The sequence below is a fragment of the Podarcis muralis genome, chromosome 2 (assembly GCF_964188315.1).
Source record: "Podarcis muralis chromosome 2, rPodMur119.hap1.1, whole genome shotgun sequence".
Lineage (NCBI taxonomy): Eukaryota > Metazoa > Chordata > Lepidosauria > Squamata > Lacertidae > Podarcis > Podarcis muralis.
In genome coordinates, this window is record NC_135656.1 from 26,660,535 (window position 1) to 26,688,075 (window position 27,541).

A 27,541-nucleotide genomic window follows, 5' to 3' on the forward strand; every position below is an offset into this window, starting at 1 on the left:
TTTATTCAAAATCCAACTAAAACTATTTAATCAATTGATGTACTTGATCCAGTGATACTAGCTTTTCACAGTCTCATAGTCATTTACACCTCTGCTATCCCTTGCCTCTTAATACCCCAACTAGGTATTCCCACTGCCCCACCCAGGGGGTGGTACCACCCATTTTGGGAACCACTGATCTAGGCTATAAACATATTCCACAGTCTTCACATATTGTGCTAATTTAAAAGACAGCTTCCAAGTGCCAACCCATACCTTTGCTTGGTGTTTCAGCTCAAATACCCTTCTCTGTAGCTGAGCAAAGATTTTCCTTTTTAATTTACTCCATTAACTAACAGCTTTAGTTGCACAAAACAGGCTGTCAAACTTTCTTTCGCGGAAATTGTAGTGACTGTTCCTTCCATTGAAATAAATCTCATACAAATGAACAAGGGTACGAAAAGGGCAAAGGCTATGTCGACTACTGTCTCTACTACATCCTTGTTCTTTATCAGACCAAATCCAGATTAGCATCTCCCCCTGTGTGAGTGACAGCTCAGTGAAGACACTATTCATCATTTGCCACATACGGTAATTATAGACTCTGTTCAGGCTTTTGATCAGCTTTACTTCTTTTTTTTAAGAAAAAAAGAAGTAATGATGTAAGCTACACTGAGTCATCCGACAGTCCTGAGAAACTCATTTACATTTTCTGAGCAAGCTACTAGCTACAACTCTACCCCAGTCTTGCTCTTTTGACAGCTTTTTCCGGTGTCGAAGAAATAAGTTATAATCAGGTTGGCTAATGAAAGTGTAATGATCTTGGGAGATCTTTCAGCTTTCCCTATGGAAGATGAAAAACAAAACAATAATAAACAATTCACGTGTCCCACAATGCAATCTGAATTTGACAGTTTGAAAATTGCATCTTGTGTCAGCATTAAAATTGCCTCTCTCTGCTTAACAAAACCTGCGGCCCCATTGCTGCTCCATATCTAAATGCTGCGGAATGAAGTTCTACCACCTAGAATTTGTTTGCTCGCTACGTTTCGTGTCTTCTTACACTGCCTCACATCAGGTCAAAATGGATTTGCACATCACAAGAGCACATTTTTACGGATCTGCAGGGGGGATATGCTAACTCTTTTTGTGGCTGCCTTTTTACGCTTTTCAAAGATAGGTAACAGGCCATAGGAACAACCCTGCCTGGGACCCTGGGGAGCCACAGCCAACCAGAATAGACAGAATGGAGCTAGATGGCCCAATGATCTGACTCCGTTTAAGGCAGCTTCCAAAGAGTATTCTACAAGCCAGTAAGCTATTCATCCTATAGAAAAGCTCCTTTAATAGTTGTCCCTGCTTGGAACCACAGGACTCCCCATTCCCATTGTTTCCTACATTCTGCAGTTCCTGTTCTCATCTTAATACAGTGGTACCTCAGCTTACAGATGCTTCAGATTACAGATGCTTCAGGTTACAGACCATCACAAGAGGTGTTGAAACTTTGGGAGGTTGGATAGTTATAATGGAATGGCCATGGTGGTGGGGTGCACATTTTTATTCTTGTTTATTTATTATTATTACTTTGTCCAAAAAAATTAAAAAAGAATGTCTAAAATGTAAATAAATGTATAAGAAAGAAAGAAAGAAAGAAAGAAAGAAAGAAAGAAAGAAAGAAAGAAAGAAAGAGGAAATGCTAATGCTGATAAGCCTGCTTGTCCTCCAAGGTGTGGGATTTTCAAAATGCCTCGGAAGACTATTTTACCACATGAAGTCACCCCGTGGAAAACTGTCCCTAACTGGAAGAGAGCAGTGGTCACACAACACAAACAGCTCCCTGAATAAACACCCAAGAGCCAGGCTGGCCAAGCTGCTAATTCCCACAGCTTGCCCGAACACAGCTCTCTGCCTGATGTAGCAGAAGAAAACACAAGGGGCTTCCTTCACTCCCCAAACCAGAACCGTCAAAGGTATTTAATGGCTCATTTGCCAGCAACTGAATTATCCCCACGCCATTGTGCACAGATGTTTAATGCAATCAGGCAGCGAGAGAGCATGTGCCCTGGGACCCCTGAAACCGTATTTCAATGGACATCCATTCCAGCAAAGGAAAATGCTACCTTTTAATTGACATTTATTGTTTCCTTAGCGGCTGTGCTGTTTACAAAATGAAGGTCTCTCTCCTTATGAGCAGTGCATAGGAGCCCTGAGACAATTATACGGACAAATCGTTTTTGCTGGCGAATGCACTCTCGAAATAAGATCCGCTGTCAACAGATCATTAAAAGGAATAGACAATCCCCCTCCAGTTCCTTAACATTCCAATTTTCAGCATGCCGCAATACATCATTACTGTATGTTTCCTTAGCACCACTCCCAATGACCGGTTATGATAGCCTGGTACAATTTATATGAAAACTGACAAAGCATGCCCATGTACTACATGAATGGCCATTTAAAGATGAGCACATGGGCCATTATTCTCGCACAGTGATTCTGTCTGTGCTCAACTACTCATTGATGCCTGCCTAGAGATTCATCGCTAAGGAAGAGAACATATCCAGAGTTTGTGTGGAAATGGTTAAAGGTGAGGGGCGAAACGAGCAAAGCTCGAGTCAGAAATGCACTGGCTGGAAATACGTACCTTTGGTTGAGAAACTAACAGGTGAGAGCAGCAAAGGGCAAACACAATCCATATTCCTTTTATAATATATGGTGAATGTTTATTAAATACATGAATTATTCTGTGGCAGGAATCCCTCCAGCACTCATGGGAAAATGTGGCGTGATCTCTTAGAGTAATCAAATGAAACTTTTAACACATGGCATGATAAAAGTGTGCAATTTTATCACAAGAAGTTATTTGTTGTTTACTGTTGTAACAACTGTTTTCTCAAAATTTATCTTCTGTACCATGAAAATAAACAAAAACTCTCTCTCTATATATATAAAGGGGTTCTTTTTACACACACACACACACACACACACACACACACACACACACACACACTAAAGGACCCCTGGATGGTTAAGTCCACTCAAAGGCAACTATGGGGTTGTGGTGCTCATCTCGCTTTCAAGCTGAGGGAGCCGGCATTAGTCCACAGATAGCTTTCCGGGTCATGTGGCCAGTATGACTAAACCACTTCTGGAGCAATGGAACACTGTGACAGAAACCAGAGTGCATAGAAACGCCGTTTACCTTCCCATCTCAGCGGTACCTACTTATCTACTCGCGCTGGTATGCTTTCAAACTGCTAGGTTGGCAGGAACTGGGACAGAGCAATGGGAGCTCATCCCATCGTGGGGATTCGAACCGGCAACCTTCCAATCAGCAAACTCAAGAGGCTCAGTGGTTTAGACCACAGTGCCACCCATGTCCCTTCTATATATAGAGAGGGGAAGGGAGAGGGAGAGGGAGAGGGAGAGGGAGAGGGAGAGGGGGAGAGAGAGAGAGAGAGAGAGAGAGAGAGAGAGAGAGAGAGAGAAGCACTGGATGGCAGCATCCAACGGCACTGATAATATCAATTCTCGGCCTCCTGGTTGAGGACCAGTGCTAGCTCATGCACTGAGCGGCTATTGCAATCCAAGCACTGAGGCATGGAAACTAGGCTCCAACCCCACCGCCCTGCTTTGCATATAATCTTTTAATGAGAAATGGAGCTTTCATGTTTAAAACGGATTACTGGCTCCCGTATCATGTCGCACCATACAGAACCTAGGAGTGCAAGCCATCTATAAACCAATCCAATGATTGTACGCCAGTTAGAAATGGCTTCCCCTAAAAAAATATCTCCCCAGTGACTCTGCTGGTTCACTGGAGCCTGCACATTCACTGGTTAAATGGAGATACCTCGCCCTCTAATCACCTTTTCTCTTCTAGGGTTGAGTGTTAAGCTGGAGGCAAGCAAAAGCAGCTCACGAGAGAAGGAACTCTCTTTCAGCATTCATAAGCAGAGATGAAAGAGATAGTTGGGGATTATTAAAGCTAAAAGCTTCAGACCATCACCCTATCAGCAGAACCCAGATGCAGCTTTACCATCCTTGATGCAGCAGAAAAGGAAATGGCGAAGCTCTAGGCCATGAAATGGAGCTATCGATAGTGGGGTTTTTTAAAAAAAAATCATTTAAAGTTAATTTAGTGCTTGATAAAAAGGTATTAACTGAGCCCCGGGAAATGAAACCTTCAACGTATTCACAGAAAAGGTAGAGCCCGAGAGCGGTAGCAGCAACTCAACAGGAGCCTCTGACGGAACAGTATTTGCAATAATTTATCACGGCTGCAAATGTCCATTTGCAGTTTCAGTGCTTGATTTCAGCATGACAACCTAAAGGCCATTTTGAAAATGAGAGAGGTGTTTTTGCTTTTTTTAATCATTATAGTACAGTTCAAAAAGAAGAAATATTTTCCACTGTGTTTCCACATTTGCTTTCATTGCATAAAATCAAAGTCATGGTTTGGACATCAATACAGTGGTACCTTGGGTTAAGTACTTAATTCGTTCCGGAGGTCCGTTCTTAACCTGAAACTGTTCTTAACCTGAAGCACCACTTTAGCTAATGAGGCCTCCCACTGCTGCTGCGCTGCCGGAGCACAATTTCTGTTCTTATCCTGAAGCAAAGTTCTTAACCTGAAGCACTATTTCTGGGTTAGCGGAGTCTGTAACCTGAAGCGTATGTAACCTGAAGTGTATGTAACCCGAGGTACCACTGTATGAAGAAATCATAGGGTCACAGAGTTGGAAAGGACCACGAGGGTCATCTAGACTGCTCTGAATTCCTGGCCTTGTCCCTTGAAGAGGAGAATGCTGGCTCCAGTGTCACAGCAAGTCCATTAATCCATCGAGCCCAGTCCTGCAATTTTCTAGCTACCAGTGGCTCTGTCTCAGGCAGTCATCTCCCCCAGTGTTGCTGCCTGGAATTGTTTAGCTGCAAATGGTGAAGATTGAATTTGGGACCTTCTGTGCAAAGCTATGCTCTACCACTAAGCTACATACCCTCAAGAGGCAATTTAGGCTGGGATTCAACTCAGTTTCACTCAAGAGTAAACCTACTGAAAGCAATGGACCTAGCTCAATCATAGTCATCCATTTCAGTGGGTTTACTTTTGAGTAACACTTGGTTGAATACCACCCTTGGATCTGCGAACAGGCACACTTAACCTAGGAATGGGGAGAGGATGGGAATTTATTTTTCCTACCAACAAAATACTGTGGGTTCAGTACTGGGAAATACAAATACAGTGGTACCTCGGGTTAAGAACTTAATTTGTTCTGGAGGTCCGTTCTTAACCTGAAACTGTTCTTAACCTGTGGTACCACTTTAGCTAATAGGGCCTCCCGCTGCCGCAGCACCATTTCTGTTCTCATCCTGAAGCAAAGTTCTTAACCCGAGGTACTATTTCTGGGTTAGCGGAGCCTGTAACCTGAAGCATCTGTAACCTGAAGCATCTGTAACCCAAGGTACCACCGTAGCTGGGGCTATTGGGGGGGGGGTCATTAAAACAACTGTGTGTTATAAACAATATGGAAAGGGTCCGGGTGCCTGGGGGATATTATAGTTATCGCATGCTTATGGAAGAACCAAATTTGGGCTGCAAATTCATATATGAGTGTGTGTGAGAGAGTTTGTATAGAAGGGGTGGAATCATAGAATTGAAGAGTTGGAATAGACTCTGGGGGTCATCTAGTCCAACGCCCGGCAATGCAGGAATCTCAGCTAAAGCATCCATGACAGATGGCCATCCAACCTCTGCTTGAAAACCGTGTGTGTGGGGGGGGGGGGAGGAGATTGAGGTGGATCCTACAAAAAGGAAAGAGCTTTCAGAAAGCTGATAATTGGCTGGCCTACCAATTTCCAGCGCCATCAATGTTAGGTGCATTGTCACTTTCCTTTTAGGCTTACAGGAGAGGGTAGCAGATAACTGGCAGCTAATTAGCTGTCTGTTTTTGAGCCTGAAACAGTTCCAAGTATCTCCTTTCCAGGTAGGGAACTCGATTTAGCCAAAGGTGAGCTGACAAGAAGGACAAGCTCATGCTGGTTTTTCAAGCAGCCACACCGTGTAAGCTGTCATGTTGTCAGCAACTCTACCTGTCGCAGACACGCAAGAGCATTAACGCTGTGTAAAAAACACGCAGTGTGCTGGGGGGGGGGGGCACAAAGTCAGATTCCAAGGGTCAAAGATACAGAAAGTTCTGAATCACAACCAATGCATAGTGCAAGGAACTGGACGGAGCCCCCTCACTCCACCTAAAATTGTGTGTCTGCGTTCTCCATCCTTCCTTCCAGCTGTTACAGATTTTGGCAAGAGGGGGAATGCATCAGGAATGTGTTAGCAAAGATTTATTGTTCGAACTGGGTTCAGAGGGATGGTAGGGTTGATACTTAGGGACCTCTTCACACTATTCATTCTGTGTTTGCCCTATGCCTTCTGTTGCAAAGGAACCAGCTGCTTCACAGCACATTCCCATCAGACCAAAGGTTTGGCTTATATACCTATTTACAAAACGTAAGTATAACATTAGGTGGTTATTTTTATTTTTTAAAAAACTGATAAAAAGGGAGTCCCTGTCTCCATATTCTAAGAGATCGAAACTATTTTTTTTTAAAAGGAAAATGCTTTCATCACCTCTGGTTGTTTTTTTCCAGTGGCCTTCTATACTATTTTCAAGGCAACTGGTGGCGATTTAAAAAGAAGAGAGCACAGTTATCTGAAGAGCCATCTGTCTCCGCATTATAGGAGAACATTAATGATGGGGATATGTGGCTTCTTATGTAGAACAGGCACCTGAGTTATGCAGCATATCCATGCACATATTTCACTAGTGCGGGTATCTCTGTGCCTGCCAGTCATTCTGATGGAAATTAAAATTTGGGAAATAACAGGCTTTGCTCTCCAAGACCAGTGTTTCGAGTCTGCTGCGTCGTCCTCAGAGGAGGATAATAGCCTATGAAAAATTCATCACTGTGATTGTTAAACATTCATCTTCAACCGCATGTGAAGAACAGCGCTTCAGCCGCGGAAATCTCAGATTTCTCAGATCAAGGGAACTGCTATGCAAACAAAGTGAATAGCAAGATCCAATATAAAATATCTGGTCTGATTGGCTGTCTTAATTCCACTTATCCCTCCTCTCCTTGCCTCTTCAAAAAGATTTCAGCTCCCCTTAAATTCAACTTTCCTTGCAATATTCATTAGCAAAACAAAAAACCCACGAAGCTTTCTGGAAGCAGAAACGGGACATGTTTTAAAAAGCACATCGAGAATTTCTGCAGAGGACTGAATTTTAGGATAATTTTTTTAAAAAGAGAAAGATTTTGTAGACTTACACAGAGTCACCAATGTTAAAGGGCTCATGTTTTCACACTCATAATCAGAAGACAATAAAATGCCCCACAATGCATATTAAATGCGACAGGTGCAAATTCTTCTCTGTGCTAATGGACTGACAGTCAGATACAATGACTGTTTTATATCTTTCAGAAACATACAATGCAAAATCTTTCCCTTCATCCTAACTCCCCCAATCCCCATGTAAAATTTCATACACAACACTGGAAACGTAAATCTTTGGAATCAACAGTTTAAGAAGCCTTATGAGGGGGAGGGGGAGAATGAATCCAGACTGTTTTTCCTAATGACAAAATAACCAGTATGTGACTAGACCTTGCAAAAAGGCAATAAAGCCTTGATTAACAGAGTAAATAAGCAGCCTCTTGCTGCATTCAGCTCTGTAGTACATTATTTTTAGAAGACATAGTCCAGGGGAGCCCTCCAGATGAACTCAAACACCCATTATTTTTGTTTACTTGTTTATGAGTATTTATATCTTGAGTACAGTACTACTTGCAGCTCTCAAGGCAGCTTATAATATGTTTAAAATACAGTAAAGTAGACAATACTACTACAGTTATTAGGGACGGGGGCAAATGTATATATATATATTTATACAGTGGTACTTCAGGTTAAGTACTTAATTCGTTCCGGAGGTCCGTTCTTAACCTGAAACTGTTCTTAACCTGAAGCACCACTTTAGCTAATGGTGCCTCCCGCTGCCGCAGCACCGCCGGAACATGATTTCTGTTCTCATCCTGAAGCAAAGTTCTTAACCCGAAGTAATATTTCTGGGTTAGCGGAGTCTGTAACATGAAGTGTATGTAACCTGAAGCGTATGTAACCCGAGGTACCACTGTATACCTTTCGCCACACACGCCTGTTTGCCCATGTCCCAACAAGCATTACTCTGCAGGTGAATCTCCTGGTCTGGAACTGAGAATTGAAGCAGCTAGGGGTTTAGTCCCTCACAGCCCAGGGCTTCCTTGCTGGTTTGCTCCTGATGTCTGTCACAGCCCCTGGCTTAAACATAGGAGGAAAACTTCCCATTGGGCTGATGGGAGTTGGAGCCCAATGACATTTGGAAGGTACTGCACTGCCTATTCCTTCCCTAAGTTCACCTCTCTTTCCCATTCTGCAAAAAGTCTCTACTATGCCTTTCAAAGAAATGATTATTAGCTATAATGGGAACCCAATAATCACCCTGATTTGTCTCAAGTTCTAGAAAATGCAGCCATTTCTGAACTGCAGAGTCAAACTAGTGATGTTGTTACAGTGGTACCTCGGGTTACATACGCTTCAGGTTACAGACTCTGCTAACCCAGAAATATTACCTCGGGTTAAGAACTTTGCTTCAGGACGAGAACAGAAATCGGGCTCCAGCGGCGCTGCGGCAGCAGGAGGCCCCATTAGCTAAAGTGGTGCTTCAGGTTAAGAACAGTTTCAGGTTAAGAACAGACCTCCAGAACGAATTAAGTTCTTAACCCGAGGTACCACTGTATTTGAATGGTTGGATTCCCCCCTGCCCCAAATAAATAGCAGCCATTGGAGAGCTGAGGTCAAGGGGAAGGGACTTGGGACCTGTCAGACTTGTCATTCACAATGAAAAAGAAGCTCCTATTCTTGCCAATCATATCACAGCACTCCTTCTACGTACTATAAATACAAATAACTAGCGACATCCGAGTCCAGGAAGTGTTAAAGCCATTTAAAACATATGAACAAGACTCGTGCGACACTTCATCTCTACAAGGTAGCTCAGTGCTGATGTTACTAGCCTGAGTTATGGCTGGAAAACCACTGTCTGCACACTCCCTCTGCTTTTTGTTGTTGTTGTTATTATTTATATTTTATCACATTTTCCATGAACTACAGAAAAGAAAAAAGTGTCGTGCTCTCAGCAGCCACCACCACTCCTCTTCCCTCTCCATCAATCTACATTGTTTATTTATTTGATGAATAAATGCAAATAACAAGGGGGGGGGGACTGGGGGAGGCGGTCATACACTACGCAAATGCCCTTTTAAAAAAGCAGCTTTATATACCTCATTTCTGATTGTTATCGCTATCAGCTGGCATACATTTCTAGGTAGCTACTCCTTACTGTGAATTTATCCTCAATGTTGTGCTTACTCCATAAAACCTGTTAATGCGCTATTTGCCTGAGCCACATTTTTTATGTGACTGGATTGAAATTCCCCTGCATAGGGTAGATCTGGGTCTACCCCCCATGGGGGGGGGGGGAGGGAGTACATTTTAGCAAAGGTCCTTTTAGGTATGGAAGAGTTTATCTTCAGGGTCACTATCCCAATCAACTTTCCATGAAGGTGGACAAAAGTGTTGTTACACTCACAGTACTAACTGGCTAATTCTTAGCGCTGCACTTTTGCACGCCTGTATTCCCAATAAAATCTGTCGCCATCTTAATTGGTTTCTTTGTCAGTCATCACAAAGCGCTCAACTTTTCCCTCTCTCCAAAAGTCCTCACATTTAACTATCAGCTCAGTTCACTCCCTCGTTTAAAGGTTTTATAAATGTCTTAAAACACGGAGCCAATTAAAAACCTGATCTTTTGACAGATACTCTCAGGTACATAAAGCGCTTCCAAGCACTCCCTGTTGAACTTCCCTGGTCTGTCCCTTTACAGCTCAGCCTTTTATCCTCTAACCTGCCCCCAGCTTGCTGCAACAACCCAATCAATGCATAATCTCTGAACCCAACCAGATCACAGTTGTCTTCTTAAATTTCACAATGCAGAGGCAGTCTGTGAAAGAGCAAGAAACTAAAAACAGATCTCCCAGGTAACAAACTAATGAATCCAATCTCCTTTTTCTACCTCTGATTGCCATGTCTGATTTGCTTGAGAGAGAGGCACTGAGCTGGCGGGGGAGAGAAATCTCTGTTGCAACAATGAGAAGAATCAAAATGAACAGGAACATGAAATTTATTACGGTCAGAGACCAGTTTGAAGAATCAAAATGTTTATGGCAGGTTGCATGACTGCTGCTGAAACATCAAAACGTTCGGGACAGCATGTCATCTCCTGCTAGAGCAACCCTTCAAATCACCAGTGGGCAATTCTCTCACTCAGACTGCACCTTTGCAGCTCAACACCTGGATGAAGCCTGTTTTCACTCTCTGCTGCTTAGCTTTGGTACAAGTTCTGCTCCAAAGCTACTCTGTTCCCACAGCTGTCACAGAAAAGATCCCTTGCCCAGTGTTCAAACCTCCAAGCAAAAAAAACAATAAAAAAATAAAATAAAAAGGGAAATGCAGGCCTTGGTTTCCCTGGCAACACTATCTTCTTTGCAAAGTACCTCCTGTATCTAAGCAACAGGGCATTCTCCCAAGTTGCTGGCAGGCTGAATCCACTGCTTTAACCAAGAACAAAAAAGGTACCCAAGAACAAGGCACATAGACCTGGAGTAGTGCATGGAGCCGTGACCTTTTCTGGAAATTAAAGTGAAGGATGTATTTGGATGGTGGCTGCTTCCTACAGTGAGATTTTTTAGCCCAGGAGCACTCTGTCTCAAGTTGGGTCTGTGCTCCTGACATGCAAGATGAAAAGGTGTTTGCCACTCTTAATACTTTGGTCTGTGCTGATAACATTTTTAAACCCAACAGTTCTTAGATTCTTTCTTCCATTTTCTTGAGACCCACTGCCAAAGACTCCGTTTCAAATCCCAATTGCATATTTGCTCCAGAGGCAAGCCTAATCAGGCTGCCAGCCTAGCCCTGTTCTTTAAACTCAGTTCCTCCAATTAGCTGGCTACAGAAACCATCAGCTGCTGTGGAGAACTCTCAGAACTTCCCTCTGTGTTTTGCTTGAGTCATCTGAATAAGTTGGAAACAGCTCTACGTTTTTCCCATTAACTTTACCAGGTTGCTTTCCCTCCCAGGCTTACTGATACTTGAGGTGTGGCCAATCTGAGCTCACTTTATGTTCTCAAATACACCTTCCTCCTACATAGAACTCAGCCTACATAGTGGAATAATCTCTCCTGCCCAGAATAGATCAGAACATGACCTAGGAGTCTTTTTTGCTCAGAAAGATAATGATCGCGTCCTCTTTACTCAGCACTGAATGTTGACAAAGTACACGAGAGATGAAAATCTTCTTGGCACACAAGGTTGCACTTATAAATCCTCAGGCATGCTACTTTAATGAAAAGTCTTTAAATAATGAAAAAGTGTGATACTTTCCCCTCCCCATCAAACTACTTGCTATTTCCTGTAGAAGCTTTTGTAAAAACAAAAACAAAACCTCAACCTTGACCGGAATTTAATAGCCACTTAAATTCAGCTTCCCTTTGATAAGAAAGAAGACTCTAGAATACCGCAAGTTCCCCCCAGACCCAATTAAGTCAATTGTAAAATCTCTTTCCTCAGCAAATCACATCTCTGCTAAACAAATGGGAAAGAAATTATGGAAGCTGCTGACCTTCTCCTCTTAAACTGATGACACTTGGATACTAATACTCTGCAGACCCTTGATATCATGAACCATCCATCTGAAGACATTCATCATGAGTCCTCTGGTTTCATTGAGTCCTCTGGTTGCACTGAGTCCTCTGTTTTCAAAATGGTTTTGAAACCATTTCCAATGGTTTACAATGGGCTTCACAACAGTTATTGAGCAGCCTCCCAGATCCCTATAGATCGTTTCTTTTCCAAGAGTAATCAAGACCTTAGGGGGTCATGTTTCAAGGTTAGATCAATGGCTCTCATTTGGTCTGAACAAACCCTACCAACTACTCAGTATCTTCAAACTGGTAATACTTCCAAGCATTCTGACTCTTTACAATGATGTTCGCTTTCAGACCACACACCCAGGTTGCAATTCCCACTTAGCTGGGAATACTTACATAGGACTGCACTTTACTAGGCAAAACAGCAATGGGGAAGGTATCTGCTGTATTAATTACTAAGGCTACATGGGTCAAGAAAGGAATAACTCTATTTGTCAAGACTGAGTTTGTCCAGCTGGGTCCTTTATCTGTAAGTTGTTCTCTCTGAATTATCTCCTATGCCACTCAAGAATATATGGCATACATTCTATCTCCGGCACACATGTAGAAAATAAGAAAGATTGTTCTGTTACTCCCTGCACTATCACAGCCAATGCTTCTAGAACAGGAAACAGAGGCAGCAGCAATTTTGATATTAACTGCATAGGTTGGGAGCTGGGAGTACCACTTTACAGTGGCTCTGATGCTAAGAGAAACTATTTCCTACACCCTATGGGAATTATTCCCTGGGGTTCCTTAGGATTCAATATCATCTTCCATGTTTTAAAATACCCACATGAAACCACAGACTTAAAATCATCCACATCAATGTTTCCCAAACTTGGGTCTCCAGCTGATTCTGGACTACAATTCTCATCATCCCTGACCACTGGTCTTGCTAGCTAGGGATGATGGGAGTTGTAGTCCAAAAACAGCTGGGGACCCAAGTTTGGGAAACACTGATCTAGAGAGTTGGAATAGGGTACGATCAGTATGCTGACTATCAGTGTTAATTCTTCTTTTCATCAGTGCCAGGTGAGGTGTGATCAGACTGCCTAGATATGGATTTGACAAAGGCAAACATACTGAAGCTCAATCTGTGTAGAGATGAAGATGGTGAGATGCTCAGTCAATGCCTCCTCTTGATGGGGCCACACTCCTGCTTTATGGATCTGTTTCATGGTCTGGAAGTACGCCTGGACTCACAAATGTTGCTCCCATGTCTGACTCTTGGCATATCTGGTAATTTAAGCTACTCCTTGTGAGGTCAGATTGAGTCCTCAGGCTACCAGCAGCCAATCCCTGCAAGACAATGAAGTGTACATCCCTAATGTTTTCATTCCTAGAATTTTCTACTGCTGAGGTGTTGATGTGAAATAAGTTGTGAATATGGACAAGCAACTCAACTTTCTAATGCTCAGCTGTGAAGACCCCAGACAGACATTTACTAATGTGATACCAGTAAATGCTTAAAGCCAAAGAAGCAAAGAGACCAAGCCGGGGGGGGGGGTGGATGAGACTTTGTCATTAACAGATAAAGGTAAAGGTAAAGGTACCCCTGCCCGTACGGGCCAGTCTTGACAGACTCTGGGGTTGTGCGCCCATCTCACTCAAGAGGCCGGGGGCCAGCGCTGTCCGAAGACACTTCCAGGTCACGTGGCCAGCGTGACAAAGCTGCATCTGGCGGGCCAGCGCAGCACACGGAACGCCGTTTACCTTCCCGCTGGTAAGCGGTCCCTATTTATCTACTTGCACCCGAAGGTGCTTTCGAACTGCTAGGTTGGCAGGCGCTGGGACCGAACGACGGGAGTGCACCCCGCCGCGGGGATTCGAACCGCCGACCTTTCGATCGGCAAGCCCTAGGCGCTGAGGCTTTAACCCACAGCGCCACCCGCGTCCCCCATTAACAGATACAGAAGCCCAAAATAACTGAAGACAATCTTGCCGTTTTATTATAAATTGAACTAAATTAGCCTAATGAAACCAGAAGATTCTAATGTATTCAGTCTGAAAATCTGTTCAACAAATGTAACTTCAAATCCAAATAACTTTCCAAATATGTGCCATATTTCAACCCTGTATATCACAAGTCTTTCAAAAACACATTTCTCTTCCATGCCAGTGATAATGATTTAGCTGAGATTCCTGCACTGCAGAGAATTGGACTAAATGACCCTCAAGGTCCCCTTCACTCAACTCTACAATTCTGTGATTCTATTATCTCCTTCCTTCACAACATAAAATCAACCAATCAAGTTTGTTGTCAATATAATTAACAAGAAGAAATCAGGCTACAGTTATGATTCAACAAAACAAACTCACTGGAAAGTACAGATGGGGAGAGATTCAACTAAGTTTGCACTAAAAGCCAAATCTATCAAATTCACACTTTCTGAAGCAAAATGAGAACCGAAACACAGCCACCCTCCAAAAATTCACACTTTCCCAAATTTAGCAATTCCAACCCCAACCAATGTTTACAAAAATGAATATTTTAGGGGAAATGTCTATAAAAATGAATATACTGGTGTAACATTAGAAAAGCATTGTATTAGGAGAAGATACTTGCCAAAAAAAGTATCTTAGTCAACTGCATTCAAAAATATGTTTATTGGGAGAAATTTGCACTAAAATGCTGAGGAATTTTTATGAGGGGTTTTTTGGGGGGTGGGTGTTTGCAAATTGCTGCAGAAATGTGGAGACCTAAATTTCAGACTGGAAAACTGAGAAACCAAGCAAACTGAAATTTGTTTGTTTGACAGTTCCTTGCATCCCGACTTGAAAATCAACACAATTTTTCATCAAGATTAATTGTCCGCTGTGTTATTATATATTTTGCACTCAATGTTACAAAAATTCCAGATGTAGCCACTTTAGCACTTAAGAGAATTTTACCTTCGGAAACTCAACACAAAAAGAAAAAACAATTGCACCACTCAAGTTTGTGAGAAATGAGTATCTTTTTCTATTACTCCAGTCTATTATGATATACAGTTTTCATGGTCTAAAGTGCTCATACCTGTGGCTTGTTGACGCTACAGCCTATAACTGCAGCCATTCAGAACAGCAGCCAACAATAAATAGTAGAGGGATTCACACAACTATCCATTTGCTTAGGACTAGGCACTGATTAATGTCTTGTGGGTTACGGGTATAAAGAGAAAAATCAGCTTGCACCTTTGGTGGCATAAGGTGTGTGCAAGTGTAATGCAAGGCACTCAGATGTGTGGTATTGAATGACCCACCACTGGCCAATAAAAGAACCCTGACAGTGTTCTGAGCAAGGCTTTAGAATGTACCCCATTGGTGGAAAGCTATGCCGCAAATTAAGTACCGTATATACTCGAGTATAAGCCGACTTTTTCAGCACATTTTTTATGCTGAAAAAGCCCCCTATAGCTTATACTTGAGTGAGGCAGGCGGCGGCGGCAGAGGGACGAGTGGCCTGAAAGGAGCCCTTTTGGGCTGCTCCTTCCTCCTCCGCTGACTTTGCTGCTGTCAGTGGCGGTGGAGGAGGAACAAGCAGCCCAAAAGCAGCCCTTTTGGGCTGCTTGTTCTTCCTCCGCCGCTGCCGCCACCACCAGGTTTGTGGTGTGGTGAACTGGCTTATACTCGAGTCAATAAGTTTTTTGTGCTAAAATTAGGTGCCTCGGCTTATATTCGGGTCGGCTTATACTTGAGTATATACGGTACCTTAACATCCGGACCCTAAACGTTCTATTGCAGTCTTTCTCAGCCTTGGATCCCCAGATATTGTTGGACTACAACTCCCATCATCCCTAACTAGCAGTACCAGCTGTCAGTGATGGTGAGAGTTGTCATCCAACATCTGTGGCACCAAGGTTAAGGTCATTTGCCTGCAACACCACTGCAACAGCATCAGAATCCCAGTTGATTTAATATTTAATGTTAGGTAGGTGTAGCAACCGATGCATTGCATTCCAGTCACATTATTTCTCAATGCAGCCCAGAGGTTTTTTAAAAAAACCATTCATTTTGTTACTCTGCTCCTTCTTTTTCCAGTTTCTACAGTTGTTGATCCTTCCATGCATACCAGTCACACATGTGCAGCTGATCTTATTCACTGACACTACAAGGCAGCATATTGCTAAGAGAAACCAAAAAGCTATTGCGGGGCGGGGGGAAGAGACGACATCGAGTGTGCAAATTCCCTCTTCCTATCTTTAAGTCAGATTTTTAAAAGAAGAGCAGAATGGTATTTAGACTTTTCTTTTACACCTTGCTAATTGTTCTTTGCAGTAGATCCGTAACATTTTAATTCATTTCGATTTCTCGCCATCACAACCACCCAACAAGCAAAGATGGACCAGAATAAACAGGCTCTGATTAAATGCATAATTAATGTTCCGTGAAAAAAAATGGCATCTAAGAATATGAATTAGCAAGTCCTACTCCGCCATTTGGCAGCTCCCGTCTATATCAATTTATTCCCTTCATTAGTTCCTGGCTCAGAGCAAACGAACAGGCTTTTGCTCCGACTCCTGAAGGCAGCAAACATGAAGCAGGCATGTAAAGTGGATTGTGCCCCGCTCCATTATCTTTGCCACATGTTATCTAGCTACAAGCGGTGTTATCAGAAATGAAAAGAGGATTCTTTGCCAGAAGTTACAAAACAACATGAAGCAGAAAGTACCCATGCCTCAGGCATTAAACTGCGGAAGGAAGGATGGAATCACCAATGCCCCCATTTGTACAGCGTTATTTTGCATCTGATACCAGTTTTAAAAAATAAGGATTCCCTGTGTTCTCAAAAGCTTACAGTCTACTAAAGCTCCCTCCATCTTATCCTATTTTACAAAAAAAAATACGTGTTTTAACATATTTCCATGGAAATGTTAATGTATTAAAAACTAAATTTTTGTAATTCCTATGATATTTGTATGTGAAAGTGCTACAATAGCTGTAAGAGTTCACTGCTCACATGTGCAGTGCAGAGATTTCAGATCACATCACAGGAAAGCCATTTGTATGTTGTGAGTGTGTGTGTGTGTGTGTGTGTGTGAGAGAGAGAGAGAGAGAGAGAGAGAGAGAGAGATGATGAAGAAGAAGAGTTTGGATTTGATATCCCGCTTTATCACTACCCTAAGGAGTCTCAAAGCAGCTAACATTCTCCTTTCCCTTCCTCCCCCACAACAAACACTCTGTGAGGTGAGTGGGGCTGAGAGACTTCAGAGAAGTGTGACTGGCCCAAGGTCACTCAGCAGCTGCATGTGAAGGAGCGGGGAAGCGAACCTGGTTCCCCAGATTACGAATCTACCGCTCTTAACCACTACACCACACTGGTTCCAAGTTTGTATTGTGGCATAAGGCGTGGTCCACACATGTAACAGTGTATGTTGGAAATGGGACTGCAAGGTAGTGAGGTGACAAGAAAGGACGGTGCCACTTTGGTCTTATTCTTTTTAAAGATACTTCATTAAAAAAAAAAATTCCTTACAAGTAGATAACTAGCTTAGCAAAAAGAATGCTGGTCTAGAACACTGGTCTTCAACTTATCATGTCACAGCCTGATCTAAGATGGGTTGCAGCAGCAGCAGCACCATACCAATATATGGTTAAAAATAAATGAAGAAATGGGTCCACACATGCATGTTTGGATTAAAGGTTGGTCATCGGAAAAGGTTGAATACTACTGGCCTAGAAGAAGTTCTTTTATCAACATGAAATGAGAAGCGGACGGATAATGTATTATTTACTTGTTTGTTTGCTTGCTTGCTTGCTTGCTTGCCTAATATAACAGCATTTTAATATAGCAGAAGTGAGGAAGCTTTGACCCTTTGGATGTTGCTGACCTACAACTCCCATCAGCCCTGTCTACTGGCCATGCTTCCTAGGATTTATGGGAGTTGTAGTTCAGTGACACCTGAAGGGCCAAAGCTTTTCCTGCCTCTGATATATGTATGCCAGCTCCCTGCTCCATGGGGCTCACCATCTAAAAGAGGGAAACAACAGAGGAAGGGAAGAAATGGAGGTATGGGTAGGCAAGGGAAGAAAATGTGACCACTTCAAGGACATACAGTGGTACCTCAGGTTAAGAACTTAATTCGTTCTGGAGGTCCGTTCTTAACCTGAAACTGTTCTTAACCTGAGGTACCACTTTAGCTAATGGGGCCTTCTGCTGCTGCTGCACCGCCAAAGTACAATTTCTGTTCTCATCCTGAAGCAAAGTTCTTGACCTGAAGCACTATTTCTGGGTTAGCGGAGTCTGTAACCTGAAGCGTATGTAACCCGAGGTACCACTGTACTTTGACTTAGTTAAAAAAATGTATAGGGACTAGGGAGAACAGGCTGCTTCGGCAGGAGTGGAACGGGAGAGAAAGAAGGGCACAAATGAGGGTCTAACAATAAGCATGGCACTGATTTGGCTTCAAGGAGTTTGAAAGCATTAGCCCCTTGAAAAACCACAGATCAGGTGCCTAACTAGTTCTTAACCATTGATCCGGTGGTAGTGCCCAACAAGAGCCAAGCACCTCTTTGTGTATCTATCAAGGGAGAAATATATTCTTGAAGCACAAAGATAAGTCAAAGCAGATCCAGGTTTACTGCAGGTCTAAGCCAATTGGAGCCGATTTTAGACTTTTCGAAAGCACTAGAAGAATAACATCCAACACAAACATTCCCTTTTGCTCCTGAAACAATTGGTGCAGGGTTATTAAAAGCGTCAAAAGCCTCAAGAGCACACCTACAAGAGCAGAAGGCTGGCAAAGAGAAGCTCGATGCATCTGAATGAACTTGGGTTCGTTATCCAAGAAGCAGCCTTGGCCAGCTGCCTGTCGCTGGAGCTCACCTGGTGCTCAACTAACAGAAACTGCATGTCATTTCCAATTTATTACAAGCCTTTCAGACCTGGCTCTAATGAGAAGTTGCAGCACCCCAGAACAGCTGCCTACATTTGCAAGGAAATTAGCTGTGGGATGGCAGAGGGATCAGGTTGAGAGGCAAGGCAATTGGTGGTATCTGTTGCACCTCAGAGAATATATGTTGGTGTAACCTCCATGGTGGAGATCACAAGTTCCAATCTTCTAGGATAAATACAATATACCGTATTTTTTGCTCTATAAGACTCAGTTTTTCCCTCCTAAAAAGTAAGGGGAAATGTGTGTGCGTCTTATGGAGCGAATGCAGGCTGCGCAGCTATCCCAGAAGCCAGAACAGCAAGAGGGATTGCTGCTTTCACTGTGCAGCGATCCCTCTTCCTGTTCTGGCTTCTGAGTTTCAGAATATTTTTTTTCTTGTTTTCCTCCTCCAAAAACTAGGTGCGTCTTGTGGTCTGGTGCGTCTTATAGAGCGAAAAATATGGTAGATCTTAGCTTTGGGGACAGGGAGAGAGCCTTGTTATATAGAAGCCTGCTTTCCGATAAGATATCCAAAATGTTTCCTATCTCTTCCCTGTCTACATCACCCCCCAGCAAGTCAGAAAAAAACTAGTGTGCAGTGCACTGTGACTTATTCACACGATAGTGTTCCCCACCCACCACCCCACTTAAGCAGTCGTCTCCAGACTCCCCACAGTACGTAGCTTGCAATCAACTCCATGCCATTCTTGTCTGCACAAGGCACAAAGTTCTACAGTCAAGACAGCCCTATCACTAAATCTATCATTTTTGCGTAGCGACTCTTTAGGGACTTGTAGTTTTTGGTTCAGCTTGGTTGCATCTGAGTTCTTGCAACTGTTTGCACCGCAGACTAGTTCCGTGGCTCCAACTCTATCGACGTGTTGAAGGTTCAAGCTTCTCTCTCTTTTGTGCAAAGGTGTGGGACTTTGTGGCCTTTCTGATGACGTCCAAGCTTGATTAGTAAAGGCCACCTTCCCATCTTAAAGAGTGCTAAGCCTTATAGTCTACTGGAAGGCAAAGCAGAGAATGAAACCGTTTACTCTGTGGACTGTGGGTTGCAAGACAAACACACCGTCCACTAGCTGACCTGAAATATAAATTCTGACAACACTGCTATCTCACACCGCTAGCAACATTACAGAGAAGAAGAAACACATTAATGCCATGACCTTTAAGGAGCAGGAGATCATTTCTAGGGCCTCTATAATTGCCTGAAGGCAGCTTTGTGCTGTATAGGAACATAAAAAGGTTAGGCAGGTTCTTTCAAGATTTCTCTCCAGCAACAGTGAGACTATTGTCATTAACCTACTGCCAGGAGAAGTGGGGAAGAAGCACTTTGTTTCTGTCTTTTACAAAAGGTCTTTCCTTTTTTTTTTTTTTTTTTTTTGCTTTCAATTGAGAGACAATAAAAATAATTCACTGCTGCCCAGCTGACAGAGCAGCAGGACGCCAAGTCACTAAGGTATATCCACTCCCTGCCTCAATCACCATTTGAAGCCATGAATCTTGACAGTTATGAAGGAGGGGTGAAATCCAGCTCCCAGTGCTTGACCTTTCACAGTTGGAAGCCAAGCTGCACCTTTTAGATCTAGCTGCTCCCTGATTTCAGCACTCATGCTGTTCCTGAGCTTCACACAGCAAATGATGCTTCCACAATAGAAGACTGCACAAACAATCCTTTTAATCATCAGTAAGGATTAACACTTTCTGCCCTTTGCCGCAGTGTTGTTGTTGTTTAGTCATTTAGTCGTGTCCAACTCTTCGTGACCCCATGGACCAGAGCACGCCAGGCACTCCTGTCTTCCACTGCCTCCCACAGTTTGGTCAGACTCATGTTTGTAGCTTCGAGAACACTGTCCAACCATCTTTTCCTCTGTCGTCCGCTTCTCCTTGTGCCCTCCATCTTTCCCAACATCAGGGTCTTTTCCAGGGAGTCTTCTCTTCTCATGAGGTGGCCAAAGTATTGGAGCCTCAGCTTCACAATCTGTCCTTCCAGTGAGTAGTGTTGCCGCAGTGTTACAAGGCATAAATTCTGCAAGAACGTCTTCTCCCCAGTTCTAGGCTAAGAAAGCTACATTACGTGAAAATCTACCTCTCATGTAGGCTGTATAAGAGGGGCATGAGAAGAGTCCTGCTGGATCAGGACAATAGCCCTTCTAGTACAGTGGTACCTCGGGTTACATACGCTTCAGGTTACAAACACTTCAGGTTACAGACTCTGCTAACTCAGAAATATTACCTCGGGTTAAGAACTTTGCTTCAGGATGAGAACAGAAATCGTGCTCCGGCGGCACAGCGGCAGCAGGAGGCCCCATTAGCTAAAGTGGTACCTCAGGTTAAGAACAGTTTCAGGCTAAGAACGGACCTCCGGAACGAATTAAGTACTTAACACGAGGTACCACTGTACAGCCTCCTGTTCTCACAGTGGTCCACCAGATGCCCATAAGAGGCTTGCCGGCAGGACCCTGAACGCAACAGCAATGTCCCCATTTGTGATTCCCAGCAGCTGGCGTCCACAGAATCATGGAGTTTGAAGGGACCACAAGGGTCATCTAGTCCAACCCCCTGGAGCAGTGCAGGAATATTTTGCCCAACATGGGGCTCAAACCCACGATCCTGAGATTAAAAGTCTCATGCTCTACCAACTGAGCTGTCGCAGCTGATCTGCACCTTAGCCATCAAGGTTCGTAGCTACAACGCAGTGTGTCCTGTGCACACATAAGTAAAAAAGATGAGAAATTGCAACCTGGCCATAATCATTTGAAAGGATTTGGAAAGTCTGTGGAAAATGCCCCCCAATGAGAATGTGAGCCCTCTGTTCTTTAGGCTCACCTAGGTTTATATGCTGGAATTGGCAGCATCAGGCAGGTTGCTTGAACTTTGCTGGCCTCAGGCAGAAAGCTGGAGAAAGCAGTCTTCTGCTTGCTGGCTCACAGAACAGCTTAATAATATTAATGGGCTTTCTGGAATCTAAGAACCAGGACTTGCCAAGAAGATTACTGACATTCTCCTGGTGTTTGTCTGGTGGCAGAACTGTCTTTCTTGTCTTTGGGTTCTCAGAAGGTTGCCTTTCTGGCTTCACTTTGCAAATGATACCCCAGGAAGTACTGTGTCCAGATTGTCTTCCACAGGGCTAAAAAAAATTTTTTCCCCTTCTCCTTTTAATTGGCTTTTGTTACCCAAGAACACGAAAGAATATTTTAAAAGATTCTTATTATTATCAAGATGTAAAGAAGAGTAAAATGATACAAAAATATATATCCTAAAATGACTTAATCAGGGGTGTCATTATCCTTCATAAATACTAAGTGCAATATATTATTACTATGCTTAGTGAATCTATTGCTTTCACTGGCAACCAAACTCATGTAGTTCCTAATTTATCATATTTCACCTATATCATATAATTTATACCAATTGCAAGAGCATAAAATCTATGCAAATCCAAACCATTCCTAGCTTCACTTACTGAATTTGGCCCAATTCTTTATACTCAGCATGTCCTTATAACTTTGCTCTTAATTTAATTACCAGCAAGTGTTCCCATAATTTCCTTACTTGTTCTATTTTGCACTTCTTCCAGTAAAAAGGTAAAGGTAAAGGACCCCTGACAGTTAAGTCCAGTCGCGGATGACTCTGGTGTTGCGCCGCTCATCTCACTTTACAGGCCGAGGGAGCCGGCGTTTGTCCGCAGACAGTTTTTCCGGGTCATGTGACCAGCATGACTAAGCCACTTCTGGCACAACGGAACACCGAAATCAGAGCAGCGCATGGAAACACCGTTTACCTTCCCGCCAGAACGGTACCTATTTATCTACTTGCACTTTTTGGCATGCTTTCAAACTGCTAGGTTGACAGGAGATGGGACGGAGCAATGGGAGCTCATCCCATCACGGGGATTCAAACCGCTGACCTTCTGATCAGCAAGCCCAAGAGGCTCAGTGGTTTAGACCGCAGTGCTACCTGTGTCCCTACTTCTTCTTCCAGTGCCTAGCATATATCCATGCAAAGGGGTAAGTATATGCAACACCTGTGTCTGATATTTCTTTTGGCATGCTGTGCTTGACATAATTTAACAAGCATAGCAGTAGGTTAGTTGTTACCAGGATCTGAAAATTAAAAAATAAATAAATTATAGCTTCAGCCACCATACACCAACATCCTTCTGCTTTAAGACATTTCCACAAGTTAAAAACACCTGATCCCAAAGGATTCAGTGCACTGCCAAAAACTTCAGCAAAGAGGTAGAAACTTACTGAGCCCAAAATCTTCATTCACCATTCCAGCGCTCCATTCTATATTTCCAACACAGCTATGAAAAATTCACAGAGCATCTCAGCACAACCTGCTCCTCGTTCCTTAGCTTCTGTTTCTTTCTCTCTCTCTCTCTCTCTCTCTCTCTCTCTCTCTCTCTCTCCAATGAACAGCAGCAGCACAATGCTTTACACCAGTGTTTCCCAAACTTGGGTCTCCAGCTGGACTACAACTCCCATCATCCCTAGCTAGCAGGGCAAGTGGTCAGGGATGATGGGAACAGTAGTCCAAAAACAGCTGGAGACCCAAATTTGGGAAACACTGCTTTAGACTCTGCCGATCCAAAAATTCCCACTGCTTCACATGTGTCATTTTGGAGAGGGAAAACTTTAACATCTAAAATATCTCCATCTATTCAAATGGAATATAAAAGGTAAAGTGTTATAGGCTCTTCTTAAAAGAGATGTGTTGCCCATTCCCATATTATCTTGGGTTGCAAGAAGTCAGACTTAAAGCATTTATTCCTCCAAAAAATCCCAAAACGACTAAGAATATGGGACAGTTGGGGAGTGTACTCTTCATAATTTTCTTTTGAACTCTTCACTACTCAAGATACAGGATTTAAAATAAAATCAGAAATATTAAGCATAAAACCTGCTGAAATAAATTGCAAATGTTGTAGTTTCCTAAAGATTTAGGTAGATTTAGTAGCAATAATATGTTTATTTGCTTCCAAGTGGGGATGTGGTGGGGATGCACACATTTGCTAACTGTTGAACAAATCCAAAAAGGCACTTAAAATTTCACTCTGATGCCACCGAAGCAGATAACAAAAAGCTGTATTATTTCAAAGGATTGTGAGTTCAGTTGAGGGTATGCATAGGGAAAATTGTGAAAAGAAAAGAAGGTTCCTAAATTGTGAAGTCATTTTCTCCAGGCTGTCCGGTTCTTGGAAGGACAACACAAAAAAAGTGTGTTTAAACAGTGAAACAGAAATAAAAAGAATGCATGTCACTCTGAAAATTCTGTGGATTACATTTAGCAACTCAGATTAGCTCCACCTCCTGAACAACTAGGGTCTTCAAGAGTGAGACATTGGCACTAAGAAAGAGTTTGGTGCTTACCTGGAATGTTGTGTATTGTTATTGCTAAGATGAGCAGCATGATCCGCCTCCAGCTATTGCTTGCTGGCGCTGAAGTGCTGTCTCTGAGATTTTGGGATGGAGCAGAAACATCTGGCTGAGGAGCTCCAGCACCTTTCTTCCTCTGATAAGGTTCCCCATTTTCACCTTTATCTAGAGCAAGAAGAAGAGAAACAAAGTGACTTTTTTAAAAATGAAAAAGGCTAGGGTTCAGTCTTAGATAAGTTTAAAAACAAAGCAAAAGGGGGGGAATGGGAAATAATAATAATAATAATAATAATAATAATAATAATAATAATAATAATAAAAAATAATAATAATAATAATCTGCCGCTATTACAGGTTCTGAGTGGATAAAACTTGGGGCTCACAGGCCACAGCCTGCATACTTAAAGGTAAAGGGACCCCTGACCATCAGGTCCAGTTGTGACCGACTCTGGGGTTGCGCGCTCATCTCGCTCAAGAGGCTGGGAGCCAGCGCTTGTCTGCAGACAGCTTCCGGGTCATGTGGCCAGCATGACTAAGCCGCTTCTGGCAAACCAGCGCAGCACACGGAAACGGCGTTTACCTTCCCACCGAAGAGCGGTCCCTATTTATCTACTTGCAGTTTGAGGTGCTTTCAAACTGCTAGGTTGGCAGGAGCTGGGACCGAACAACAGGAGCTCACCCCGTCGCGGGGATTCGAACCGCCGACCTTCCGATCAGCAATTCCTAGGCTCAGTGGTTTAACCCACAGCGCCACCCGTGTCCCCGCCTGCATACTTAGCACCCCCCAAAAATCTAACTAGATAGTCAAACTGAAATAAAGCAGGAGTGTAAAGGCTAAGGAACTGGGAGTAGCGTGAAGTCGCAGAAGAGTCTGTGGCACAACATGTAACAGAATCAAATTCCACACATACAACAACTGTGTCCCTTCTACCTTAGGGTAGAAAACCCCTGATGCATAAGAACCATTATGTACCATATTTTTCGCTCCATAAGACGCACCCGACCATAAGATGCACCTAGTTTTAGAGGGGGAGAACAAGGGGGGGAAATATTCTCTCCCTCTCTGCGCAGCACCCCTTCAGCGAAGCGGCAGGAGAAGCGGAGCCCCTTCCGTTTCTCCTCCCGCTTCGCTGAAGGGGCGCTGTGCAGAGAGGGAAAGCTGTGCAGCGCCTCTCCAGCGAAGCAAAACGAGGAGAGCAAGAGAGGTCGGTGCACAACGCTGCGCTCCGTAGGCTTCGCGTTGCTTTCGCTGAAGCCATGGAGCCTGCATTCACTCCATAAGACGCACACACATTTCCCCTTACTTTTTAGGAGGGGAAAAGTGCATCTTATAGTGCGAAAAATACGGTATTTATACAGCTTGTAGCAGGGAGAAATTGGGCAGGTTCAGCTTCTTCTATCGCTGTGCTGCAGGGGTCTGGAGATCCACTCTTTTCACCTGCTTCTGGGAGCAGCATGAGCTGTAGAACAAAGCTGGAAGGCGAAGAGGTTGGGCTGAACTGTCACCATACTGTAATGAAGGATGCAGCTCCTTCTGAATAGTTCTTTGCCATGAAGCTATTAAATGAACAGCAACTTCTTTCAGGTCGACCTACTGCTGCCAGCATAATGCTACTACAGGATAAATGGGAGGGTTATTATGGATTATAAGACAGAAGGTGAAGGTGCATGGAACTTAAATCATCTCCCAAGCAGATCTTCACCCATACAGTGTGTGTGTGTGTGTGTGTGTGTGTGTGTGTGTGTGTGTGTGTAGATTAACAGAGATTTATTTTTTTATAGATTCTACCCAAGGGAAGGCCTGTAACCCAGCAAGAGGAATTCACCAACCGTACATGGAAGCCTACCCGGGACATGATAAACGAGGCATTACTTTGGGATGATGTGGGTCGCTTTATAGGAATAAATATCAGCATGCATGGCATTTTGCAGCATGCCCATAAGAAACAGCCCCTGCCCCAAGGACCTTACAATCTAAAAGTGGGATAATGGAAAGGGAACAGAGGAGAAAGCAACTGAGAGATAGTTAACCTTTGTTGCAACAAGGGGATGGAACGACCGTTTGCTAACATTTTTCTGATATTTTGCTAGGACTCTTCCTGCCCAACTCTTTCCTCTCAGGCACAGCGCTTCTTGAAAAGGTCCCTTTGATTTAGCAGCCAGCAGAAGTAACGCAAATGCAAATTAGGACAATAAAAAGGGCAAAACATGCAGCATTCTGAATTGCGATAAAGAAATTCTTTCCATTTACCCACTAAATGTTAGGGAAAGCCGAGAAATAAAATGATGGAGGTAGCTGTTCCTGAACTTTACATAGGCAACAGCTGTGCTCAGGCCGCAATGAAGATTTGACATTTTAGATGCATTTTACACTCTTTTCCCCCCCCACCCAGCTTAATTTCCTAGCAGACCAGCAAGTGCCAAAAGGCATTTGAAGGAGGTTCTGAATTAATGTCAATTGCTTCCCATGCAGCTTAATGCTAAACTGTCATGTTGCACTTAACTTGGCGGCCATTAAGAAAGTGTAGCATATTAAAAATGCTTCTGCAAACGAGCACATGACGCCAATAGAGAAAAGGCAAGGTCTCTTTTAAACCTGCCATTCAGAATGATAGCTTTGAGGGAGAAGTGGGAACAGCTTAAAAGGATTCATCGGTGCAAAAAAAGGAACATGGCCTTGTGAAGGGGAATATGGCCTTGTGAAGAGTTCAGCGCAAGTTAGTCCATCATGCTTTTAGACCAGAGCTTTCCAAACTGTGTTGTTGGGCCAGCTGCAGTGTGTTGGTGTGTCGCAAAAACACTCCCCACTCTCCTCCCAGGCTGTAAAGGGGTGAGAGTAATCCCCGGTTTGCTAGTAAAACTGAATTACTGTGTCCCAAAATGATGCACGTCTAAAAAGTTTGTCACCAACATGAAAAGTTTGGAAAGTTCTGCTTTAGACTATCAGTGCTGCCAAGTGGCAATTAAGCATATGGTGATACATAGTGACCGCCTTGATTTTCAGCTGTGACAGTGTCACTTTTCAACCGTATTAATTGCATCCAACATGTATTGCATCCAACAATCTGCAGAGTTCTTCTCATGTAATAGGACTTTCTCCTTCCTCTCCTTCCTCCCACTCCCTCTGCCAAATAATTTTTTTTAAAAATCTGTTCTAGTGAGTCCCCCAGCCCTCTGGAGTAGACTTTGAAGAGGAGAGTGCAGGGGGTGTCCTATTTGAAGCAGCAGCTTCTAAGCTCATGTGATCACAGAATAAACTACACATCCAAATAAACAGGGCACACAGTCAGTTGCAACTGAGGTTTGCCAAGACACAGTCACATCCAACTCTGTGGGACTTACTTCTGAATAAAAACGCTCATGGTTGTGCTGTAAAGTTTACCAGAACATGATCACAGGCCACTTTAGTGGTAGTGGGATCCATTTCCCTCTCCAGGAAAGATAAACTTATTGTAATCTAGTCTCAGACATTTCTCTTTT

General features: G+C 43.3%; 1 protein-coding gene across 5 annotated transcripts in view; it reads right to left on the reverse strand.

Annotated features, from left to right (window-relative positions):
- Nucleotides 1-27,541, reverse strand: part of SLC39A11 (solute carrier family 39 member 11) — a 266,295-nt gene that overhangs the window by 89,004 nt on the left and 149,750 nt on the right. For all 5 annotated transcript variants that reach the window (XM_077924056.1, XM_028713858.2, XM_028713848.2 and 2 more), the window contains one exon: nt 24,056-24,226. In XM_077924056.1, the coding sequence (XP_077780182.1) occupies nt 24,056-24,226 (171 nt within the window). The remainder of the gene's footprint in view (nt 1-24,055; nt 24,227-27,541) is intronic.